Source organism: Choloepus didactylus, chromosome 2, assembly GCF_015220235.1.
Source record: "Choloepus didactylus isolate mChoDid1 chromosome 2, mChoDid1.pri, whole genome shotgun sequence".
Lineage (NCBI taxonomy): Eukaryota > Metazoa > Chordata > Mammalia > Pilosa > Megalonychidae > Choloepus > Choloepus didactylus.
The window spans coordinates 151,243,348-151,271,035 of record NC_051308.1 but is presented as its reverse complement, the minus strand read 5'-3'; the positions used below and the strand labels follow the sequence as shown (position 1 = coordinate 151,271,035).

The following is a 27,688-nucleotide window of genomic DNA, read 5'->3' as shown; positions in this document are numbered from 1 at the left end:
ATTACTCAAGTTATTATGAGGTGTCTGAAATACTTGAAACTATGACTTCTAGATACTAGCAAACAGTAGACTTCAACCAAGAACATGTTTTGTTAAACTGAACCGACCAAATTTTATAGTCTTAATGCTGCCATACCTGTGAGATCTTGCCATAATTTTCTACAACACACTTTCTTATTAAATTGATGCAGTGACTAATAGAAAAAAATCTCATTTTTCCTCAAGATCAAAATGACTAAATATGTCACAAGTCATTAAAAACCTGACAGATTAAAATTCTAACTTACATCTTCAGCATTTGGAATTGTTGCAGATACAGCCACAAATCTCATTGGAATAACAGTGCTGGTATTTTCTAAAGTCTGAGATAAAGACTGTACAGTTTTCATTCTGCTAACCACAACTTCAAGGGTTGGACCACGATTTTCATCTTTTACAACATGTACCTATAAAGAAATGAAGAAATAATCATTAGCTATAAAACTAAAAAATCTATTCAATTAAAATGTATGATAATATTAACATTCTTGCTTGAGAAAATGAGTATTTTCCACATGAAGGGATAAAACAGAGATAGAGTTTTGCTAAAAATGTCTTGTTTTTTCCTATCCATTTTAATCATCTTTTTATGTTTATCTCTGAAAGTAAAAAAAATGTGTTTACTACCTCATCAATGAGAAATAGTCGAACCAGTTGGACCAAAGAGTTGTCTCTCCATTTTCTAGTCATGCTATCCCATTTTTCCTAGAGAAAAAATGCATATGGTTTAATGTGATAAAGAATTATAATAAATATTAAGATATTAAAGTTTTTAACTTGAGACATCACAAATGATGGGTAATGTTTTCTCTGACATCTTGACAGTATCCTGGAAAAAAATAAAGATTAAAAAATATTTAAAGGATTTTGAGAATCTTTCAGGTGTTTAAAAACCTGCAATTATTTTTGTTTAACCACAAAATATTCACAGTCACAGTTCTATTAACAATTTTTAAGCTCTTTTAAGTTCTTTATAAGCTCAACCAAGTTACTTTCTCTACAATATGTAATTCCTGGGTAAAAGAATATAACAATAGATTCATTACAAATTATACACAATAACAAATTGCCTATTCATATCTTTTGCACATTTTTTCTCCTTGGTCATTTGTCTTTTACTTATTGATTCGTAGGTACTCTTTGCATACACTGAATACTAGTCCTTTCTCCATTTTTTGCACTGCAAATATCTTATTCTAGTCTCTTTTTTTTCTATTTAATTTTTTCCCTTGATGAGGAATAAATATCTTCTATTAAACCAAATAAATAATGAATTATAAATAATACCTACTGGAGTTGTCATAATAATATGGGCATGTTGCATTTCAAATAGGTCATCCATTACTGTATCCCCAGTGAGTTCTTTACAATTCAATCCTATTGGTCCAAATTTTTCTTTCCAGTCATCAAAACGCTGACTACACAGGGCTTTTATTGGTGCCACTATAACAAGACAAAATATTTATTTTGAATGTCAGTGCAATTTTAAAATTGCTTTTACAAACTTTGGTTAGTAAAGTTAGGATAAAAAATACACATGTGGGTACTGCCTAAAATTGATAAATTTAAAAATATCAATATAAGCATATTATTTAGAGAAGTAAAGATAATGACCAAAATAACCAAAAATAGAAGTGATTGCCTCAGAGAAGTGTGACTAGTGGTGGGGAGAGGTAGGGCAGGAGATTATTGCTTTTTATTATAAGCCCTGTTGTTTTTTAACCACATGCATATATTACTTTAATGAAAATTTTTAAAAATTACACACCTAAGAAAGGAGAGCAAAGGTTCCTATGAAAAGTTGTAGGATTATAAAATGTTTAATTATATTTGCTCATTTTGACTGTCATCTTAAAAATATGCATATAAATTTCAAATTATCAATTCACATATTACTTTTTAATTAATAACTTCGAGAAAATGTGTTTTTAATTTAACGTAACACACAAAAACAATTATGACATGTTTTCCATAAAAAAATAGGGGAAACCAAGTGATAGTTCCTTTGGCCTCCCTTGAATTTACTTCTCAGTTTCAATTAACAGGTTTTTCATTTTTATAATTAATCACCACTTTTATAATATACAAATACTTACTGTATACAATTTTAATGTTCAGCCACGGCAATGGCACTTCCATTAACAATCTTGTTATCGCTAGTTCAAACACTACTGTTTTCCCGGAACCAGTTGGAGCACAAATCACAAAATTCCTATCTGTATAAAGAAGCTAAAAAATAAAATTTTATCAATCATGTAATATAAATTTTTCATACACAGTCTCAATTTGTTACAAAATATGCCTTAGAAAGTCTCTAAGACTATGATAGTTCAAACATTTTTACCTCCAAAATTGTTAAAATTCTAACCTTGCTCCAGACACCCCCCCAAAAATATTTAACACTATTAATATTTCATCACCCTGTTTTATTTGTCAAAGTGATATGCTAGACCTATCAGAAAATCCTTTAGCTTCCAGAGAAATTCTTATAAACTAATAAATACAAACCAATACTCCTATGAAAATCATATGCATTCATCCAACAAACATTTTTTGAGCTCCTGTAATGTATCAGTCACTGAGTGTGGCTGCAGGGATATAAAGAGGAATAAGATCTAGTCCCTGCTCTTAGTGAGCACACAATCTGGTAAGAAGAGGCAGAGAAGAAAATAATTATAATAAAATACTTACGTCATCAAAGGCCTTGGACTGTATATAGTTGAAATATGGGAATTCTTTAAAAATACTTCTAAATTTTGCAGCTTAGGATAACATTAAGGAGTCAAATATTTTAAAATTTTAAAAAATTGGTTACTTCTAATGTAAAAATTCAGTAGACTTAACATTTACTTTGACAATGTTTAATGATGAGGCTTTAACATTTGATATTTTGGTATCTTAGGAAAGGAATTAATAGAAATTATTCCAGTCCTCAGTCTCATTTCATATTCTGAGAAGAACTTGTCAAGTCCCTATGGGAAAATAAGAGGTTATACAAAGGTTATAACTTGAGAGTTAGATCTGATGGAAGAAATGTAAGTAAATATAGGCAGGTATATCAGAACCAAGCTTCTAGTTTATCTTTTCCAGAGTAGAGCTTTACCTTATCTACCTTAATCTTTATCTTACTTACCTTTACCATTTTGTTTTTATCTCTCCTTTAATGTCCCAAAGTTCACTTTTTAACTGTTTACTCATTAGCAGATGTGTGTCTCTGTTCACCTAACCTTAAATCCCTTTGTTTTTCTGTGGAGTATAGTTAACAGTATTATCTTAATACAGTATTCTTTCATCAATAGTAACAAATGTACTGCACCAGTGCTAGGAATCAATGATTGGGGGAATAAGGGGTATGGGATGTTTTGGGTTTTCTCTCTTTTTTTTTCCCCCAGTACTGAAAACATTTGAAAATTGTGGTGTTGAATGCACAACTATGTGATGACACTGGGAGCCACTGATTGTACACTTTGGATGGATTGTATGATGTGTGAATATATCTCAATAAAATTGCAAATATGTATATAAAAAAATCCCTTTGTTTTTGATAATTTGGTTGTGTTGAGTGGTAGATTTAGTTGCAATTATCAGCGTTTGTCTCAACAGGAATGACTTAAAATATCCTTCTGTTAGAAAGTTCAAAAATATTATAGATATGAAGAATAAACTGTCCCCTTTTCAAGGCAAGAGTCTATTGCCAGTTTGGGAGGTATTTATATTCACATGGGTATTCTTTTTTGTCTGAATCACAATTTTTTGACTACATTTATTAAACACAATATGCAGAATACATTAATATAAATAGAAAGCTGCCAGAAGCCATAAATTAAGAAGAAAATGAGATCCTACAATTGAAGCTGTTATAATCTATTAGGAGATATATGACAGATGATAATTAGTAGATTTGAGAACACAAATACACAATTATTTAAGAAATTATAGTTATATGAAGATATACAAGAACAGATTGCTATGGTGATACTACTAAACCTTAAAACAAATCATCTTACTGTTCTGCTCGAATCACCCTCTTATTCTCAAAATACACGGCTTAAGGCCCTGCATGATTTTGCCCCCACTTTATCTTTCTGACCTCATGTCCTACTACTGTTCCTCCTGAGTCAATCTCTTCTAGCTATACGGGACTCTGCAGTTTTTCAAAAACAGCCATGTTCCTGCCGTAAGGCCTTCCCTCCGCCTAGCCTATTCTTCCCTTCATATTTCCTTGGTTCTTTCAAAACCTCCGATTGCTTAAATCTCACCTTCTCAACAAGGCCTACCCTCATCACGCTATGCAATTCTTCAACCTGAACCCCAAATCCCAGTATTCCCAATCTTATCCCCTTTACCCTGCTGTACTTTTTTTTCTATAGTACTCATCACCTTCTAAAATACTCTATGAAATTTATTTACTGTTAAAATTGTTTAGATCTATACTTTCCCCTAACCCCAACCAAAGAATGTTAGCTCCTCAAGGGTAAGGATTCACCATCTGTTTTCTTTACTGAACAACATTTCAAATATCTTGAACAATGCCTGACATGTAGTAATCATTCAGTTAATATAGGTTTGCACTTATTAAATCAAACAAGTAATTTACAGATCTTCATTTTACTTTCAGTTGCACAGTGTCAGAATATTTGTGCAAGAACAGAAATGTAATTTTGAGTTTGTCAATCCATCAGTTTTCAAAGGAGACTTGTGCTTCCTTTAAAATATGTCTCTTCCTATAAAATATTTATTCATAACAAGCTTACAAGCGAGCCATCATGCTGGGTTCTCTCTCATTAGGTAGTTCCAAATCAATTCACATTCACAAAAACCAGTTTTGACTCAGAGTAGATAGAGAATCAGTTTTCTGGCTCATGAGAAAACCTGACTGCTAACATCATTTATTATCACTATCAACACCTGATATCAAATTTTTTCTTTCATTCCACAAACTCTCAACAGTGTCACTGCAATTATATATTATAATGGGGGAAATGTCTGCAGAACTGAAAATGGCAAGAGAACAGTGGCAGGGCCAATCTGACAAAACTTCTATTGTCCTGAGGATTTGAGTACAGTAAAATATTGGGAAAGAACCAGAAAATAAGTGTGTCAAAGTAATCCACAAACTCTCAAGTTATCATGAATAACATTCAGTCTTCTACTTTAAATATACAATTGGAAACAAAGTGCAGCAGTTTAGTGAGTTTGGCAGCAAATGAACATTTTGATTATAAATCAGTGGACACAAGTATAGGCAGTAGTCGTAACTAATGAACAGACCTAAACAACAGAACCATTTCAGTTGTACTAATATATCATGAAAATCTTTTTTAAAAGTCTTCAAGAGGTAGTCTGAGGACAGACATACAGACCAATGGAATTGAATTGAGAGTTCAGAAACCAACTGTCGCATTTATGACCAACTGATTTTGACAGGGGGTAAAGACGACTCACTCAATTGGGAAAAGAATGATCTCTTCAACAAGTGGTGCAGAGAAAACTGGATCTCCATTTGCAAAAGAATGAAGGTGGACCCCTACCTCACACCATAAAAAAATAAACTCAAAGTGGATCAAAGACCTAAATATAAGAACTAGAACTATTAAACTCCTAGAAGAAAATGTGGGGAAGCATCTTCAGGACTTTGTGTTAGGCAATGATTTCTTAGACTTTATTCCCAAACCATAAGCAACAAAAGAAAAAATAGATAAATGGGACCTCATCAAAGTTAAAAATTTTTGTGCACTGAAGGAATTTATAATGAAAGTAAAACAACAGCCTACACAATAGGAAAAATATTTGGAAACCACACATCCAATAGGGTTTAATATTCAGAATACATGAAGAATTCCTTCAACTTAACAACAAAAAGACAAACAACCCAATTTTAAAATGGGCAAAAGACCTGAACAGACATTTCTCCAAAGAAGATACAAAAATGGCCAAAAAGCACATGAAAAGATATTCAATATCATTAGCCATTAGGGAAATGCAAATCAAAACCACAATGAGATATCATTTCACACCTACTAGAATGGATACTATTTAAAAAAAAAACAGATAATTACAAGTGTTGGAGAGAATGTGGAGAAATAGGAACATTCATCCATTGCTGGTAAAAAATGTAAAATGGTGCAACCACTGTGGAAGATGGTTTAGCAGTTCCTCAGAAAGTTAAGTATAGAATTACCATATAACCTACTTCTAGGTACAAACCCAAAAGATGTGAAAGCATATCAAACAGATATTTGCACACTGATGTTACATAGTTGCATTATTCACAACTGCCAAATGATGAAAGCAGCCCAAGTGCCCATCAACCAATGAATGGATAAACAAAATGTGGTATATATACACACAAAGGACTATTATTCAGCACTAAAAAGGGAATAAAGTCCTGATACAGGTGACAACATGGATGAGCCTTGAAGACATCATGTTGAGTGAAATAAGCCAGATACAAAAGGACAAATATTGTATGATCTCACTGATATGAAATAATTAGAATAAGCAAACTCATAGAGTCAGAATCTACAATATACATTACCAGGGGATGGAATGGGTGTGGGGAGTGAGGAGTTAAGGCTTAAAATGTACAGAGATTCTATTTGGAAAAATGGGAAGTTTTGGTAATGGATGGTGGTGCTGGTAGCACAACATTGTGAATGTAATTAACAGTACTGAATTATTTTTGAATGTGGTTAAAAGGGGAAATTTTAGGCTATATATATGTTAAAAGAATAAAAATTTAAAAAAAACCATAGGACTACACAACATAGTGAACACTATTGTAAGCAATGGACTCTAGTTAACAGTACAATTAAAAAAATTGTTCTTTCATGAATTGTAACAAATGTAACACATTTATGTAAAGTGTTAATATGGTGGTATATGGGAACCCTGTACTTTATACATGATTTTTCTGTAAACCTATAAATTCTCTAAAAAAAAAAAAGAAAAGGCAGTTTGCCATATTATGAAAAGGTTTAAAAAGGAGTAAGAGAGGCGGGGCAAGATGGCGGACTGGTGAGCTGTATGTTTTAGTTACTCCTCCAGGAAAGTAGGTAGAAAGCCAGGAAGTGCATGGACTGGACACCACAGAGCAATCTGACTTTGGGCATACTTCATACAACACTCATGAAAACGTGGAACTGCTGAGATCAGCGAAATCTGTAAGTTTTTGCGGCCAGGGGTCCCGCGCCCCTCCCTGCCAGGCTCAGTCCCGTGGGAGGAGGGGCTGTCAGCTCCGGGAAGGAGAAGGGAGAACTGCAGTGGCAGCCCTTATCGGAAACTCATTCTACTGATCCAAACTCCAACCATAGATAGACTGAGACCAGACACCAGAGAATCTGAGAGCAGCTAGCCCAGCAGAGAGGAGACAGGCATAGAAAAAAAACAACACGAAAAACTCCAAAATAAAAGCGGAGGCTTTTTGGAGTTCTGGTGAACACAGAAAGGGGAAGGGCAGAGCTCAGGCCCTGAGGCGCATATGCAAATCCCGAAGAAAAGCTGATCTCTCTGCCCTGTGGCCCTTTCCTTAATGGCCCTGGTTGCTTTGTCTCTTAGCATTTCAATAACCCATTAGATCTCTGAGGAGGGCCCTTTTTTTTTTTTTAATCCTTTTTTCTTTTTCTAAAACAATTACTCTAAGAAGCCCAATACAGAAAGCTTCAAAGACTTGTAATTTGGGCAGGTCAAGTCAAGAGCAGAACTAACAGAGCTCTGAGACAAAAGGCAATAATCCAGTGGCAGAGAAAATTCACTAAACACCACAACTTCCCAAGAAAAGGGGGGTGTCCGCTCACAGCCATCATCCTGGTGGACAGGAAACACTCCTGCCCATCGCCACCCCATAGCCCAGAGCTGCCCCAGACAACCCAGTGTGACGGAAGTGCTTCAAATAACAGGCACACACCACAAAACTGGGCGTGGACATTAGCCTTCCCTGCAACCTCAGCTGATTGTCCCAGAGTTGGGAAGGTGGAGCAGTGTGAATTAACAAAGCCCCATTCAGCCATCATTTCAGCAGACTGGGAGCCTCCCTACACAGCCCAGCAGCCCAGAACTGCCCTGGGGGGACGGCACTCACCTGTGACATAGCACAGTCATCCCTCAACAGAGGACCAGGGGTGCACAGCCTGGAAGAGAGGCCCACTTGCAAGTCTCAGGAGCCGTACGCCAATACCAAGGACTTGTGGGTCAGTGGCAGAGACAAACTGTGGCAGGACTGAATTCAAGGATTAGACTATTGCAGCAGCTTTAAAACTCTAGGATCACCAGGGAGATTTGATTGTTAGGGCCACGCCCCCTCCCCGACTGCCCAGAAACACGCCCCATATACAGAGCAGGCAACACCAACTACACACGCAAGCTTGGTACACTAAATGGACCCCACAAGACTCACTCCCCCACTCACCAAAAAGGCTAAGCAGGGGAGAACTGGCTTGTGGAGAACAGGTGGCTCGTGGACGCCACCTGCTGGTTAGTTAGAGAAAGTGTACTCCACGAAGCTGTAGATCTGATAAATTAGAGATAAGGACTTCAGTTGGTCTACAAATCCTAAAAGAACCCTATCAAGTTCAGCAAATGCCACGAGGCCAAAAACAACAGAAAATTATAAAGCATATGAAAAAACCAGACGATATGGATAACCCAAGCCCAAGCACCCAAATCAAAAGATCAGAAGAGACACAGCACCTAGAGCAGCTACTCAAAGAACTAAAGATGAACAATGAGACCATAGTACGGGATACAAAGGAAATCAAGAAGACCCTAGAAGAGCATAAAGAAGACATTGCAAGACTAAATAAAAAAATGGATGATCTTATGGAAATTAAAGAAACTGTTGACCAAATTAAAAAGATTCTGGACACTCATAGTACAAGACTAGAGGAAGCTGAACAACTGAATCAGTGACCTGGAAGATGACAGAATGGAAAATGAAAGCATAAAAGAAAGAATGGGGAAAAAAATTGAAAAAATCGAAATGGACCTCAGGGATATGATAGATAATATGAAACGTCCGAATATAAGACTCATTGGTGTCCCAGAACGGGAAGAAAAGGGTAAAGGTCTAGGAAGAGTATTCAAAGAAATTGTTGGGGAAAACTTCCCAAATCTTCTAAACAACATAAATACACAAATCATAAATGCTCAGCGAACTCCAAATAGAATAAATCCAAATAAACCCACTCCGAGACATATACTGATCACACTGTCAAACACAGAAGAGAAGGAGCAAGTTCTGAAAGCAGCAAGAGAAAAGCAATTCACCACATACAAAGGAAACAGCATAAGACTAAGTAGTGACTACTCAGCAGCCACCATGGAGGCAAGAAAGCAGTGGCACTGATATATTTAAAATTCTGAGTGAGAAAAATTTCCAGCCAAGAATACTTTATCCAGCAAAGCTCTCCTTCAAATTTGAGGGAGAGCTTAAATTTTTCACAGACAAACAAATGCTGAGAGAATTTGCTAACAAGAGACCTGCCCTACTGGAGATACTAAAGGGAGCCCTACAGACAGAGAAACAAAGAAAGGACAGAGAGACTTGGAGAAAGGTTCAGTACTAAAGAGATTCGGTATGGGTACAATAAAGGATATTAATAGACAGAGGGGAAAAATATGACAAACATAAACCAAAGGATAAGATGGCTGATTCGAGAAATGCCTTCACGGTTATAACGTTGAATGTAAATGGATTAAACTCCCCAATTAAAAGATATAGATTCGCAGAATGGATCAAAAAAAAATGAACCATCAATATGTTGCATACAAGAGACTCATCTTAGACACAGGGACACAAAGAAACTGAAAGTGAAAGGACGGAAAAAAATATTTCATGCAAGCTACAGCCAAAAGAAAGCAGGTGTAGCAATATTAATCTCAGATAAAATAGACTTCAAATGCAGGGATGTTTTGAGAGACAAAGAAGGCCACTACATATTAATAAAAGGGGCAATTCAACAAGAAGAAATAACAATCATAAATGTCTATGCACCCAATCAAGGTGCCACAAAATACATGAGAGAAACACTGGCAAAACTAAAGGAAACAATTGATGTTTCCACAATAATTGTGGGAGACTTCCACACATCACTCTCTCCTATAGATAGATCAACCAGACAGAAGACCAATAAGGAAATTGAAAACCTAAACAATCAGATAAATGAATTAGATTTAACAGACATATACAGGACATTACATCCCAAATCACCAGGATACACATACTTTTCTAGTGCTCACGGAACTTTCTCCAGAATACATCGTATGCTGGGACATAAAACAAGCCTCAATAAATTTAAAAAGATTGAAATTATTCAAAGCACATTCTCTGACCACAATGGAATACAATTAGAAGTCAATAACCATCAGAGACTTAGAAAATTCACAAATACCTGGAGGTTAAACAACACACTCCTAAACAATCAGTGGGTTAAAGAAGAAATAGCAAGAGAAATTGCTAAATATATAGAGACGAATGAAAATGAGAACACAACATACCAAAACCTATGGGATGCAGCAAAAGCAGTGCTGAGGGGGAAATTTATAGCACTAAACGCATATATTAAAAAAGAAGAAAGAGGCAAAATCGAAGAACTAATGGATCAACTGAAGAAGCTAGAAAATGAACAGCAAACCAATCCTAAACCAAGTAGAAGAAAAGAAATAACAAGGATTAAAGCAGAAATAAATGACATAGAGAACAAAAAAACAATAGAGAGGATAAATATCACCAAAAGTTGGTTCTTTGAGAAGATCAACAAGATTGACAAGCCCCTAGCTAGACTGACAAAATCAAAAAGAGAGAACACCCAAATAAACAAAATAATGAATGAGAAAAGCAATATTACTGCAGATCCCGAAGAAATTTAAAAAATTGAGAGAAGATACTATGAACAGATGTATGGCAACAAACTGGATGATGCAGAGGAAAGGGACAATTTCCTGGAAACAGATGAACAACCTAGACTGACCAGAGAAGAAATAGAAGACCTCAACCAACCCATCACAAGCAAAGAGATCCAATCAGTCATCAGAAATCTTCCCACAAATAAATGCCCAGGGCCAGATGGCTTCACAGGGGAATTCCACCAAACTTTCCAGAAAGAACTGACACCAATCTTACTCAAACTCTTTCAAAACATTGAAGAAAATGGAACTCTACCTAACTCATTTTATGAAGCTAACATCAATCTAATACCAAAACCAAGTAAAGATGCTACAAAAAAGGAAAACTACCGGCCAATCTTCCTAATGAATATAGATGCAAAAATCCTCAACAAAATACTTGCAAATCGAATCCAAAGACACATTAAAAAAATCATACACCATGACCAAGTGGGGTTCATTCCAGGCATGCAAGGATGGTTCAACATAAGAAAATCAATCAATGTATTACAACACATTAACAAGTCAAAAGGGAAAAATCAATTGATCGTCTCAATAGATGCTGAAAAAGCATTTGACAAAATCCAACACCCCTTTTTGATAAAAACACTTCAAAAGGTAGGAATTGAAGGAAACTTCCTCAATATGATAAAGAGCATATATGAAAAACCCACAGCCAGCATAGCACTCAATGGTGAGAGACTGAAAGCCTTCCCTCTAAGATCAGGAACAAGACAAGGATGCCCGCTGTCACCACTGTTATTCAACATTGTGCTGGAAGTGCTAGCCAGGGTAATCCGGCAAGACAAAGAAATAAAAGACATCCAAATTGGAAAAGAAGAAGTAAAACTGTCATTGTTTGCAGATGATATGATCTTATATCTAGAAAACCCTGAGAAATCGACGATACAGCTACTAGAGCTAATAAACAAATTTAGCAAAGTAGCGGGATACAAGATTAATGCACGTAAGTCAGTAATGTTTCTATATGCTAGAAATGAACAAACTGAAGAGACACTCAAGAAAAACATACCATTTTCAATAGCAACTAAAAAAATCAAGTAACCAAAGATGTAAAAGACCTATACAAAGAAAACTACATAACTCTACTAAAAGAAATAGAAGGGGACCTTAAAAGATGGAAAAATATTCCATGTTCATGGATAGGAAGGCTAAATGTCATTAAGATGTCAATTCTACCCAAACTCATCTATAGATTCAATGCAATCCCAATCAAAATTCCAACAACCTACTTTGCAGACTTGGAAAAGCTAGTTATCAAATTTATTTGGAAAGGGAAGATGCCTTGAATTGCTAAAGACACTCTAAAAAAGAAAAACGAAGTGGGAGGACTTACACTCCCTGACTTTGAATCTTATTATAAAGCCACAGTTGCCAAAACAGCATGGTACTAGCACAAAGATAGACATATAGATCAATGGAGTCGAATTGAGAATTCAGAGATAGACCCCCAGATCTATGGCTGACTGATCTTTGATAAGGCCCCCAAAGTCACTGAACTGAGTCATAATGGTCTTTTCAACAAATGGGGCTGGGAGAGTTGGATATCCATATCCAAAAGAATGAAAGAGGACCCCTACCTCACCCCCTACACAAAAAATTAACTCAAAATGGACCAAAGATCTCAATATAAAAGAAAGTACCATAAAACTCCTAGAAGATAATGTAGGAAAATATCTTCAAGACCTTGTATTAGGCGGCCACTTCCTAGATTTACACCCAAAGCGCAAGCAACAAAAGAGAAAATAGATAAATGGGAACTCCTCAAGCTTAGAAGTTTCTGCACCTCAAAGGAATTTCTGAAAAAGCTAAAGAGGCAGCCAACTCAATGGGAAAAATTTTTGGAAACCATGTATCTGACAAAAGACTGATATCTTGCATATATAAAGAAATCCTACAACTCAATGACAATAGTACAGACAGCCCAATTATAAAATGGGCAAAAGATATGAAAAGACAGTTCTCTGAAGAGGAAATACAAATGGCCAAGAAACACATGAAAAAATGTTCAGCTTCACTAGCTATTAGAGAGATGCAAATTAAGACCACAATGAGATACCATCTAACACCGCTTAGAATGGCTGCCATTAAACAAACAGGAAACTACAAATGCTGGAGGGGATGTGGAGAAATTGGAACTCTTATTCATTGTTGGTGGGACTGTATAATGGTTCAGCCACTCTGGAAGTCAGTCTGGCAGTTCCTTAGAAAACTAGATATAGAGTTACCATTCGATCCAGCGATTGCACTTCTCGGTATATACCCGGAAGATCGGAAAGCAGTGACACGAACAGATATCTGCACGCCAATGTTCATAGCAGCATTATTCACAATTGCCAAGAGATGGAAACAACCCAAATGTCCTTCAACAGATGAGTGGATAAATAAAATGTGGTATATACACACGATGGAATACTACGCGGCAGTAAGAAGGAACGATCTCGCTCAAACATATGACAACATGGATGAACCTTGAAGACATAATGCTGAGCGAAATAAGCCAGGCACAAAAAGAGAAATATTATATGCTACCACTAATGTGAACTTTGAAAAATGTAAAACAAATGGTTTATAATGTAGAATGTAGGGGAACTAGCAGTAGAGAGCAATTAAGGAAGGGGGAACAATAATCCAAGAAGAACAGATAAGCTATTTAACATTCTGGGGATGCCCAGAAATGACTATGGTCTGTTAATTTCTGATGGATAGTAGTAGGAACAAGTTCACTGAAATGTTGCTATATTATGTAACTTTCTTGGGGTAAAGTAGGAACATGTTGGAAGTTAAGCAGTTATCTTAGGTTAGTTGTCTTTTTCTTACTCCCTTGTTATGGTCTCTTTGAAATGTTCTTTTATTGTATGTTTGTTTTCTTTTTAACTTTTTTTTTCATACAGTTGATTTAAAAAAGAAGGGAAAGTTAAAAAAAAAAAAAAAAAGAAAAACAAGGAAAAAAAGATGTAGTGCCCCCTTGAGGAGCCTGTGGAGAATGCAGGGGTATTCACCTACCCACCTCGATGGTTGCTAACATGACCACAGACATAGGGGACTGGTGGTTTCATGGGTTGAGCCCTCTACTGTAAGTTTTACCCTTGGGAAGACGGTTGCTGCAAAGGAGAGGCTAGGCCTCCCTATGGTTGTGCCTAAGAGCCTCCTCCCGAATGCCTCTTTGTTGCTCAGATGTGGCCCTCTCTCTCTGGCTAAGCCAACTTGAAAGGTGAAATCACTGCCCTCCCCCCTACGTGGGATCAGACACCCAGGGGAGTGAATCTCCCTGGCAACGTGGAATATGACTCCCGGGGAGGAATGTAGACCCGGCATCGTGGGACGGAGGACATCTTCTTGACCAAAAGGGGGATGTGAAAGGAAATGAAATAAGCTTCAGTGGCAGAGAGATTCCAAAAGGAGCCGAGAGGTCACTCTGGAGGGCACTCTTACGCACACTTTAGACAACCCTTTTTAGGTTCCAAAGAATTGGGGTAGCTGATGGTGGATACCTGAAACTATCAAACTACAACCCAGAACCCATGAATCTCGAAGACAGTTGTATAAGAATGTAGCTTATGAGGGGTGACAATGGGATTGGGAGGGCCATAAGGACCACACTCCACTTTGTCTAGTTTATGGATGGATGAGTAGAAAAATAGGGGAAGGAAACAAACAGACAAAGGTACCCAGTGTTCTTTTTTACTTCAATTGCTCTTTTTCACTCTAATTATTATTCTTGTTATTTTTGTGTGTGTGCTAATGAAGGTGTCAGGGATTGATTTGGGTGATGAATGTACCACTATGTAATGGTACTGTAAACAATCGAAAGTACGATTTGTTTTGTATGACTGCATGTTATGTGAATATATCTCAATAAAATGAAGATTAAAAAAAAAAAAAAAAAAGAACCAAGACTCCAAAAAAAAAAAAAAAAAAAAGTAGTAAGAAAATTTCCCTATTATACAGATAATGAAACAATAACTGCTCACTGCTAACCTATTTCCTATATTCCCATCCATTGAGACACTATGCTGGACAGAAGCACTAAAGACTGGCTATGTCTGAAATTATTATAGCATCATATACAATCCTATTATTGTTGCTCTTCCCCATTCTAATTCACCTCAGTTACCTGCACTGGAGGCAATTTTTTACAAGTGGTCAGGCAAATATTTCTAACCTTCTTTGGAATTATCTCAGATGATCCCCAAAGAACCAGGATTAGAGTCACTGTACTCTAGGTTTTTCTGGCTCAACTGCCCAATACCTGGAATTCTCTTTTTATTTTTATTTTACTTTTTTTGGCAACTAGACCCATATCTTTTGAGTACTCTAAAGTTTATCCAGCTTTGAGTCACTAACTTCATATTCCTAAATCATAGTTTTGATGATATAATTTCACTTGCTCAAAAATATTACATAGTTTCTCCTCATTGCTTAGTGAATTTATCAAAAATAAAAACAAAAAATCCTTTACCTTGGTACTTATGGCATTAAATGATCTGATCTAAGATACTTAAGCAACATTATTTCCTACTACTCTTATTCATATCTTCATTTCAGCAAACTGGATTTCTTATTCTTCCCTACACATATCCCATATGTTTTAATCTTCACCCTTGCTCATCGATAGTCCTTTGCCAGAACAACTTCCTTACCATATATGCCTTTCAATGTGTTTGGAGATAGGAAGATAAATAAGACATGGCTTGCCTTCAAGGAGTTCATAAGTCACAGGGAAATAGTATCATAAACAGCAGATAAATTAGAAAAGAAAAAATATATTTTATAGATATACACAGGGTATTAAAGAGGAAAAGAAGATATAACCTCCAGAACATGCATACATACTCAAAATGTTACAATGTAAATGCCCAGATATATAAATCAAATTATGTGCCTAAACTCCAAATTAGTTTCTTTCAAATATATCGGATCTGTAAAAATGACCTCATTCCACAATATCTCCTATTCCCATCCATTTCCCTTTCCACATTCACTTCAAAACTGCAGTCCTTCCCCAAACTATACCTGTATCTATTTGTAAATAAATATCCTCATAGTTTACCCAAAAATACAAATCTAATTTCTGTACTTATTTTGTCTGACAACAAACAGCTCACAAACTAGCACAGTCTGTAGGCCACTGTTCTAGTTTGCTAATGCTGCTGGAATGCAAAACACCAGAAATGGATTGGCTTTTATAAAAGGGGGTTTATTTGGTTACACAGTTATAGTCTTAAGGCCATAAAGTGTCCAAGGTAACACATCAGCAATCAGGTACCTTCACTGGAGGATGGCCAATGGTGTCCGGAAAACCTCTGTTAGCTGGGAAGGCACATGGCTGGCGTCTGCTCCAAAGTTCTGGTTTCAAAATGCCTTTCTCTCCTCTCTAGGCTGCAGTTCCTCAAAAATGTCACTCTTAGTTGCACTTGGGATATTTGTCCTCTCTCAGCTTCTTCGGAGCAAGAGTCTGCTTTCAATGGCTGTCTTCAAACTGTCTCTCATCTGCAACTCCTGTGCCTTCTTCAAAGTGTCCCTCTTGGCTGTAGCTCCTCTTCAAAACGTCACTCACAGCTGCACTGAGTTCCTTCTGCTTGTCAGCACATTTATATGGCTCCACTGATCAAGGCCCACCCTGAATGGGTGGGGTCATGCCTCCATGGAAATTATCTCATCAGAGTCATCACCTATACTTGGGTGGGGTGCATTTCCATGCAAACACTCAAAGAATTACAACCTAATTAACACTGATAGGTCTGCCCACACAAGATTACATCAAAGATAATGGCATTTGGGGGGACATAATACATTCAAACTGGCATAGCCACATTTTGAGTGGCAATGACTATCACACACCTTGGGCATCTAACATGACTCAAAAGATTTACTTCTCCCTTTTTCCTTTGTCAATCATAATAGACAAACAGGGATGCAAGAAACAAAATGTTTAAAAATTACAACTTCATAAATATAAGGCAGCTGTTGTAATATAATTCAAAGGATACGGATTTCTGTGACAGCCTTCAAGGAACCTAAATCGTATTCTGTTGATCCTAGAAAAAAAAAAACCTACATGCTTATATGGATAAAAAATAAATTTTCCATCAAAGAGTTTCAATAAAATTTGCATAACTTTTTATTGAGAGCACAATTAAAAAGTATTAGGGGTGGTTTACAAAATAATTTAACATAAAGAAATACAGAAAAATATGCAACTAAAGAGAGAACCTACTCAAATTTATTCCCTATGCTAAGAAATACAGATCAGTTTGTACTTTAATAAAACCAAATGAGGATGCAGGGCAAGATGGCAGAGTGGTGAGGAGCAGCATTTCGTCTCTCCCCTAGAGCAGCTGGCAATTACCGAAGAACTACATGAAACAGTGTTTTCGGGGTCTCCAGTAACCAGTCACACATTGGACACAAGTTTGGAATTGGAGGAAAAGCTGAGATTGCAGCGAACATTGTAAGTTCCCCGGACCAGGGGTCTGGCGCCCCTCCCCACCCAGACCTCACAGACTGTCTTGCTGCCGGCTCCCTGAAAGTGGGGGGGGGGGGGGGGGGGACAAAAAACAGCAATCTGCTGAGGGCAAGAAGGGAGGCTCAACCCAGCCTCAACTGCAGAATTAATTAACAAATTAATTAACTAACTTTGGGAGCTGGGGTGCTAAAGAAGGGCTGGGCTCCAAGAAGTGGGGGCACGTAAAAGTGGGCACCCATTTCCAGACTCCAAAAAAGCCATTTTTTTTTCCACTTACATTTTGTCCCTTCTGGCTTCTCACTGATCCCTTATCTTTTTGCATTTCAATAGCCCCCAGCAGGGGTGGAACTGAAGCAGTTGAGAGTATTATCAGACAATAGCCCAAAGCATATCTTTAAATGCTCTATTCTGACACTGACAAAACTTCCAGGCTGGGGAAAGACGTTTAAAAGATACTCTTTTTTTTTTTTTTTTCCTTTTTTCTTTTTCTTGATTTCTTTTCTACTTTTTTTTTTTTTTTTTTTAATCTAAAAGTAATATATGTGGTTATTTTCTATCGGAAAGCCCAGGTTGAGAGACTAGGCTGGGCTTGAGGGGAGACAGAGTACCCACAGTGTCTTTGAATTCCGTATTCACTACTGAAGGCCTCCACCCCCGTCTTTAATTGGCAACTCAGGCTGACCAAGGAATCTACCTGGAGAGGCCCCAAAGAGGAGAGAGGAGAAGGGAATAGTGCCCCTGAGAGACAACTGGAGTTCTGAGGATTGGGAGAGTGGAGGGAGGCCCAGCTCAACTGGCAGTCCTCCTTCCAGGAATTCAGACCCCAGGGGCTGGAATTCAGATTCCAGCTTCAGTCAGCCATGCCCCTGATACGATCAGAGTCACCAGGAGAACTAAAGGCTCCATACCTCCTTACACTGGTGGGGGAGCTGCAGGCTGGCCAGCACCATCTGCCGGACAGGAGAGGAAAAGCACCAATTCTAAAGGCCTCATAGGAGGGTCTCATTCTCAGGAAAACTCCATACCCTCTCAATGAGACCTGGGCCTCACTAGACTGGGAAAATCTGACTAGGGTCGACCATATCTGAGGAGACCCACTCACAAAAAGGTTACATAGAGGCAGAGCAAGAAACAGAAAAAACAAGAGGGGAAAAATTCTGATCAACTAAATAGAACCTAAGTTAGAGGTCTAGAATAAGTTGAACTGAATAACAGAGGCCAGAAAACAAAGCCAACCAACAAGAAAATCACTAGGTAAAAGACAGAAAACAAGCTCCAAAATAAACTAATCAAGAGAATCAGATGCCTAGACAACTTAAGATAACAAGCCATACCAGGAAACACGAAAACATGGACCAGCCAAAGGAACAAACTAATAGCTCAGCTGAGACACAGGAGTGGAGGCAACTAATGCTAAATAAATTTGATGAAATGAAGGAAGATATAGCAAAAGAGCTGAAGGATATAAAGAAGACACTGGCTGACCATAAAGAAGAATTCATAAACTTAAAAAAACAAATGGCAGAACTCATGGGAATGAAGGCCACAATGGAGGAGATGAAAAACACAATGGAGGGACACAACAGTAGATTTGAACAGGCAGAAGAAAGGATCAGTGAACTGGAAGACAGGTCATTCGAATTCATACACACAAAAGAACAGATGGTGAAAAAAATGGAAAAATATGAGCAGGGTCTTAGGGAGCTGAGTGACAACATGAAACGCACAAATATACGTGTTATGGGTATCCCAGAAGGAGAAGAGAGGGGAAAAGGGGCAGAAAGAGTAATAGAAGACATATTCACTGAAAATTTCCCAACTCTTATAAAAGACAGAAAATTAGAGATTCAAGAAGTACAATGTACCCCAAATAGAATAGATCCCAATAGACCTACTCCAAGACACTTACTGGTCAGATTCTTCAATGTCAAAGACAAAGAGAGGATTCTGAAAGCAGCAAGAGAAAAGCAATCCATCACATACAAGGGAAAGTCAATAAGACTATGTACAGATTTCTCTGCAGAAACCATGGAGGCAAGAAGACAATGGCATGATATATTTAAGATACTGAAAGAGAAAAACTGCCAACCAAGAATTCTATATCCAGCAAAACTTTCCTTCAAAAATGAGGGAGAGATTAAAACATTTTCAGACAAACAGACACTGAGAGAGTTTGTGAATAAGACACCAGCACTACAAGAAATACTAAAGGGAGTGCTACAGGCTGATAGGAAAAGACAGGAGAGAGAGAGTTGGAGAAGAGTGCAGAAATGAAGATTATCAGGAAAGGTAAAAGGAGAGGAAAAAATAAGATATGACATATAAATTCCAAAAAACAAAATGGTAGTAGAAAGTACTGCCCTTACAGTAATAACACTAAATGTAAATGGATTAAACTCCCCAATAAAAAGACACAGACTGGCAGAATGGATTAAAAAACAGGACCCATCTATATGCTGTCTACAAGAAACTCACTTTAGACACAAGGACAAACATAGACTGAAAGTGAAAGGTTGGAAAAAGATATTTCATGCAAACAACAACCAGAAAAAAGTGGGAGTAGCTATATTAATATCAGACAAGTTAGACTTCAAAAGCAAAACAATTAAAAGAGACAGAGAAGGACACTATATATTAATAAAAGGGTCAATTCATCAAGAAAACATAACAGTCATAAATATTTATGCACCAAACCAGAATGCCCCAAAATTCATGAGGCAAACACTGCGATCACTGAAAGGAGAAATAGATACCTCTACAATAATAGTTGGAGACTTCAATACACCACTCTCATCAATGGATAGAACATCTAGACAGAGGATCACTAAAGAAACAGATGTTGAATTGTATGATAAATGAACTAGACTTGACAGACATTTATAGAACACTATATCCAACAACAGCAGGATACACTTTTTTTCTCAAGTGCTCATGGAACATTCTCTAGGATAGACCACATGTTGGGTCACAAAGCAAGTCTCAACAAATTTAAAAATATTGATATTATACAAAACACTTTCTCAGACCACAATGGAATGAAGTTGGAAATAAATAAAAGGCAGAAGGTCATAAAATTCACAAACATATGGAGGCTAAACAACACCCTCTTAGAAAACCAGTGGGTAAAGGAAGAAATTACAAGAGAAATTAGTAAATACCTCGAGGCAAATGACAATGAAAACACAACTTATCAAAACTTATGGGATGCAGCAAAGGTGGTGCTGAGGGGGAAATTTATTGCCCTAAATGCCTATATTATAAGAGAAGAGAGAGCAAAAATTGAAGAGTTAACTGCTCACCTGGAGGAATCAGAGAAAGAACAGCAAACTAACCCCAAAGCAAGCAGAAGGGAAGAAATAACAAAGATTAGAGCAGAAATAAATGCAATTGAGAACAGGAAAACAATAGAGAGAATCAACAAAACCAGAAGTTAGTTCTTTGAGAAAATCAATAAAATCGACGGACCACTGGCTAGGCTAACAAAAAAAAAAAAGAGAGAGCAGATGCAAATAAATGCAATCAGAAATGGGAAAGGAAATATAACTACCGACCCTGCAGAAATTAAGGAGATAATGAGAAGATACTATGATCAACTATATGCTAATAAACTAGACAACTTAGATGAAATGGACAACTTCCTAGAAAAGCATAAACAACCAACATTAACTCAAGAAGAAATAGATGACCTCAACAAACCAATCACAAGTAAAGAGATTGAGTCAGTCATCAAAAAGCTCCCCAAAAGGAAAAGCCCAGGACCAGATGATTTCACATGTGAATTCTACCAAGCATTCAAGAACGAATTAGTACCAATCCTGCTCAATCTCTTCAAAAAAACTGAAGAAGAGGGGAAGCTACCTAACTCTTTCTATGAAGCCATCATCACCCTAATACCAAAACCAGGCAAAGATACTACAAAAAAAGAAAATTATAGACCAATTTCTTTAATGAATATAGACGCAAAAATCCTCAACAAAATACTCGCAAATCGAATCCAGCAGCACATTAAAAGAATTATACACCACGACCAGGTGGGATTTATTCCAGGTATGCAAGGCTGGTTCAACACAAGAAAATCAATTAATGTAATACACCACATCAATAAATCAAAGCAGAAGAACCACATGATCATCTCGATTGATGCAGAAAAGGCATTTGACAAAATTCAACATCCTTTCCTGATGAAAACACTTCAAAGGATAGGAATAGAACGGAACTTTTTCAATATGATAAAGGCAATATATGAAAAACCCACAGCTAACATCACACTCAATGGGGAGAGACTGAAAGCTTCTCCTCTAAGATCAGGAACAAGACAGGGATGCCCACTATCACCATTGCTATTCAACATTGTGCTGGAAGTTCTAGCTAGAGCAATTAGGCAAGAAAAAGAAATAAAAGGCATCCAAATTGGAGAGGAAGAAGTAAAACTTTCACTATTTGCAGACGACATGATTCTATATGTAGGAAATCCAGAAAAATCTACAGCAAAGCTACTAGAACTAGTCAATGAATACAGCAAAGTAGCAGGCTACAAGATCAACATGCAAAAATCTGTAGTGTTCCTATACACAAGTAATGTGCAAAAAGAGGAGGAAATCAAGAAAAAAATCCCATTTACAATAGCAACCAAAAGAATCAAGTATTTAGGAATAAACTTAACCAAGGACACAAAAGACCTTTACATAGAAAACTATAAAAAACTGCTAAAAGAAATTGAACAAGACCTGAAAAAATGGAAGAACATACCATGTTCACGGATTGGAAGACTAAATATAGTTAAGATGGCAATTTTACCTAAACTGATTTACAGATTCAATGCAATACCAATTCAAATCCTAACAACTTACTTTACAGAAATAGAAAAACCAATAACTAAATTTATTTGGAAGGGTAAGGTGCCCCGAATAGCCAAAAATGTCTTGAGAAAGAGGAGTGAAGTGGGAGGTCTCACACTACCTGACTTTGAAGCATATTACAAAGCTACAGTGCTCAAAACAGCATGGTACTGGCATAAGGACAGATATACTGATCAATGGAATCGAACTGAGTGTTCAGAAGTAGACCCTCACATCTATGGACAACTGATCTTTGATAAGGCAGTGAAGCCGAAGCAACTGGGAAAGAGCAGCCTGTTCAATAAATGGTGTTTGGAGAACTGGATATCCATTTCCAAAAGAATGAAAGAGGATGTCCATCTCACACCTTATACCAAAATTAACTCAAAGTGGATCAAAGACCTAAACATTAGCACCAAGACCATAAAACTCTTAGAAGAAAATGTAGGGTAATATCTTAAAGATCTTGTGAAAGGAGGTGGTTTCTTAGACCTCACACCCAAGGCACGAGCAACCAAAGAACAAACAGACAAATGGGATCTCCTCAAAATTAAACACTTTTGTACATCAAAGGACTTTGTCAGAAAAGTAAAAAGGCAACCTACACAATGGGAGATGATATTTGGAAACCACATATCAGATAAGGGTTTAATATCCCGAATATATAAAGGAATCCTGCATCTCCATAACAGAAAGACAAACAATCCAATTAAAAAATGGGCAAAAGACATGAACAGACATTTTTCTGAAGAGGAAATACAAATGGCTCAAAAGCATAAGAAAAAATGCTCAACTTCACTGGCTATTAAGGAAATGCAAATCAAAACCACAATGAGATATCATCTCACACCTACCAGAATGGCCATTATCCAAAAAACAGAAAATGACAAGTGCTGGAGAGGATGTGGAGAAAGAGACACACTTATTCATTGTCGGTGGGAATGTAGAATGGTGCAACCACTCTGGAAGACAGTATGGAGGTTCCTCAGGAAGCTAAATATAGAGTCGCCATATGACCCAGCTATTCCATTGCTGGGTATATACTCAGAGGAACTGAAACTTAAGACACAAACAGACATTTGTAAACCAATGTTTATTGCAGCATTATTCACAATTGCCAAGAGATGGAAACAGCCCAAATGTCCATCAAAGGACAAGTGGATAAACAAACTGTGGTATATACACATGATGGAATATTATGCAGCTGTAAGACAGAACAAAGACATGGATCATGTAATAATGTGGATGAACCTTGAGGACATTATGTTGAGTGAAGTTAGCCAGAAACAAAAGGACAGATTCTGTATGGTCTCACTAATATGAACAGACATTAATGAACAAACTTTGGGAGTTAAAAGCTGACAACACAGGCGACCAAGAGATAGAAAGAGGGCAGAGATCAGCCATTTGATACTGAAGGACTACAGAATGTTTAGGATTGATTGCATAGATCCAGAAATAGATAGCATAATACTGTGTGATGGTAGCACAGTATTGTAAGTACACTGAACAAAGATGTCTGTGAGTAAAGCTGAAAGAGGTGGGATAGGAGAATGTATGACACCAGAGGTAAAGATAGATGATAAAGACTGGGACTGTATAACGTGGCAAAAACTGGAGTGGCCAATGACTGTTACTAAATATACAAATATAAAAATGTTTTTGCATGTGGGAAAGCAAATGAATGTCAACCATGTAGAAATTTGAAAAAGGGATGGTATTCAGGAAAAAACATAACCAAAGCAAACTGGAGTCTATGGTCAACAGTAACATTGTAATATACCTCCATTAAATGTAACAAAGGCAATACGCCAATGCTAAATGTATATGAGAAGGGGATATAGGGGAGTAATATGGGATTCTTGGTAGTGGTGTTATTTGCTGTCCTTAGTAGTATATTGTATTGTATGACATGTTATTTTTCTTTTTATCATTTTTTCTTATTGCTAAAAAAAAAAAAACAATTTTTCTTGTAGTAATCAGTATGTTCAAATGCTGATTGTGGTGATAAATGTACAACTTTCTGATGATACCATGAACAACTGATTGTACACTGTGGATAAATGTATGGTATGTGAATATAACTATAAAATTGTAGGAAAATATATATATAGGAGTAAAAGTGTTGGAGAAAACATGGTGAGAGGGATGATGCCTCACCAATATGGACTAAAAAAAACAAAAACAAATGAAAAAGCACGTAATTACCTTGAATATCATGAGACTGGGATTCAAGTGGAAAAGATGGTGCTTTGAATATAGCTTCTCCAATATCAGAAGCAGAAAAAGCATCACCTGCTGTAAACAGGTTAATGTCTGAATATTGGGATTTCTGCTTGCTATTGCTCCAGTTCCATGACTTCTTTTTGTTCATTTCTTTTTGGACAATTTTCACTGGGCCGATGTGAGAGTCTAAGTTTGTACTGTCATGAGAAAAATCACCCCCATATATATTCTCAGACCTTTTAAATAACCTGCAAAAGAAAAACCAAAAATGTTTTCCACTTAGAATGTGAAAAACTAGCATAAAATTCACCCCTTTAAAAAAGATCACGGTTTATACAACCAAAAAATCTAATCATTCTCCTAGAATAGGACCTGCTAAGTGTACTATTGAATTATGTCTTTTCACATTCCTAAAATTTTGATAAATCCATTTGTGGTAGACATATTCCAAGATGGCCCCAGTGATCCTTGTGCTTCCCGGTGTTCAAAACATTTTGTAGTTTCGTACTATGCTGAATCTTTGAATAGTTTATTGGCTTTGGTCTGTGTTAACTAGTGGAGTACTGAAGAAGTGCAGTTATGTGACTTCCAAGGCTAGGTCATAAAAGACACTGTCTTCCACATGTCTCTTGGATCACTCACTGTGAGAGGAGCTAGCCACTATATCATAGGAACATTTAAGCAACCCTTTGGAAAGGCCCATGTAAAGAGGTGCTGAGGCCTTCTGTCAACAACCAGTGCCAATTTGTTGGCCAAGGTGAGCAAGCCACCTTGAAAAGTTCCTTTAGCCCCTGTCAAGGCTTTTAGCTAACATTTTGATTGTAGCCCTTGAAGGAACCCCAATATCTTTATGCTTCTCATGAAGAGACCCCTCCAAGCCAGAACTGCCAGTCAAGCTGTTCCTAAATTCCTAATCCATGGAAACTGTGAGAGATAAAAATGTTTATTGTTGTTTTAAGCCACTATGTTTTGGGATAATTTGTTACAAAGCAATGGACAACTAATGTACCATTTGAAATCAGTAAAGTAAGAAAGAGGAAAAAAAAAAAGAAGCCACTTAAATATAGTCACAGTAAAAGAAAGACTTTCATTCACCCAATATGGTTTAACTTAAGTGACTTATGTAAGTTATAGAAATAAGCCATCATACTTGACATGAACTGAAAGTTGTTTATGTCAGCAACTGCATTTGGGTCCACAAAAGCTACAAGAAAATATACACAGTTTTCCTAGTCAATAAAATCAGGATTGTATGCATTCCACCACCACCACCACCACCCCCAATAAAAAGGAAAAAAAAAGTAAGCTGAGTATATTAGCAGATCAAAATCTTCCCAAAGTTACCCAGAAATCATTTTAGTCTAACAAATACTCCTTTGAAAAGCTCTGGAAAACAAAGAGATGCCATCTTTATGATTGTAATTTATTATGTTCAACTGATCATAGGACAATCCATCAAAGTAGCTTGTTCACCATAACCCTAAGGGATAAAAGTAACCAATCAGGTACCTAATACAACACTTAAATTTTACAGAACAAGTAATGGGGATGACAGCAGGTATCACTCATACAGTATTCTGTAAGGAATGACACCCAAGCGAAGCAGTGTGCAAATATGGGATTTTTCCAAATAATTTTAACTACTAATCTTAATGACATGTTTTTATATAAGAAATAGCCAGTCTTTCAAAAACTTAGAGAGAAACATATAACAAGATCTATAGAGTTGCATCCTCCAATACCAGTGGTTCTGTCTTTGAAACTAGAAACTCCAAAAGAAGATGATTAGTTTTAGATAATATAGTAGAATCCCATTATAAAATGGTACTGGGGACAAGGACAACACTTATGCTAGTTATCTAAATTCTTTGGACTTCAAATTCTAAATCCTCTGGAATGCTCACTCCACAAACTCCCCTATGTCCTTGAATTCTTCAATGTTTGGACTATTTATATTTACTTCTTGGTCTTAATAAAGTATGACTTTGCCCTGGAAAACCCTTGCTTTAACATACTCAAGTGGAAGATGGTGGGGTAAGACTTTCCAGGGTTCATCCTCCCACAGGAACTTTGAACAACCAGTAAGAGCTGGCAGCAACATCTTTCTCAAAAAAACAGTCAAAAGGTACTTAGGACCCCGTACTTCAGAAGTCAAGCCCTCAATCTTGAAGCTTGCTCTAGTGAAACTTATGGTTGTAAAGGTGAGGCTATGCCCACCTACAATTATGCGTAGGCATCACCTCCAGAGAACCTCTTTTGCTGCTCAAATGTGGACTTACTCTCTCTAAGCCTAACTGCAAATAAATTCATCACCCTCCTCCCAACATGGACATGACCCCCCACATGAATGAGTCTCCCTGAAAACATGGGATACAGATTCCAGGAATGAGCCTGACCCTGACATCAAGGGGTTGAGAATGTCTTTTTGACAAAGGGGGGAAGTGGGGATCAACAAAGTAGGATTTCAGTGTCTAAAAGAATTCAAATAGAGTCAAGAGGCTGTCCTGGAGGTTACTCCTATGCATGCTTCAGCTAGATATGCCAAATGACCACAGTATGATAAGCCCAAGTCAACAGTAGTCCCAAAAACCCTAAAGAATACCTGACTCCCTATCAGAGGCTATGTAAAAGTTTCACTCACTAAGTTTATTCTTCAGAAACTTAAATCCTCTGGAGAACTCTTATGCCAGCTAAGTCCCAAAACCTAGAGGCAATAGCCTCTTCAAGAACATCAACCAGATGTGTCCCCTTTTCCCATAATGTTGACATCCTTTCTCAACATGAACAAGTTAGGGTAGTCACTGCCTAGACATCCCTGAAGATCAGGAAAGTGATTAAACTAGAGGAAGGGGTAGCAACAGACAAGACGGAATTTAACAAAGGATTATGAACACTGAATATATAATTTTCTTCTTAGTTGCTAGGGTATTAGAAAAGCTGGAAGGAAAGAATTGAAATGGTGGAACTGTAAGCCACAGCATCCTTTGAAATCTGTTCTGTAGCTACTTGTTAAATTGTAATTTGAAAGTTATCACCTTTTTTTTTCACATATGTCATATTTCACAATTAGGAAATAACTGAAACTATGGTACTGTAACTCAACATTTTTGGAAATTTCCTAAATAACTACTTGCTAAATTATACTTTGAAAAGATATTACTTTTTTTTTTTCATTTTTATTGAGATTGTTAAGATACCATACAATTATCCAAAG

At 36.9% G+C, this 27,688-nt stretch overlaps 1 protein-coding gene across 1 annotated transcript in view; it reads right to left on the bottom strand.

Annotated features, from left to right (window-relative positions):
* The window catches only part of HFM1 (helicase for meiosis 1), a 146,538-nt gene that overhangs the window by 95,641 nt on the left and 23,209 nt on the right, over nucleotides 1-27,688 (bottom strand). Inside the window, exons 6-12 of the mRNA XM_037826661.1 lie at nucleotides 24,457-24,722; nucleotides 16,935-16,982; nucleotides 2,731-2,801; nucleotides 2,136-2,268; nucleotides 1,331-1,482; nucleotides 667-744; nucleotides 288-446 (exon numbers count right to left, since the gene is read on the bottom strand). Coding sequence (XP_037682589.1) covers nucleotides 288-446; nucleotides 667-744; nucleotides 1,331-1,482; nucleotides 2,136-2,268; nucleotides 2,731-2,801; nucleotides 16,935-16,982; nucleotides 24,457-24,722 — 907 coding nt within the window. The remainder of the gene's footprint in view (nucleotides 1-287; nucleotides 447-666; nucleotides 745-1,330; nucleotides 1,483-2,135; nucleotides 2,269-2,730; nucleotides 2,802-16,934; nucleotides 16,983-24,456; nucleotides 24,723-27,688) is intronic.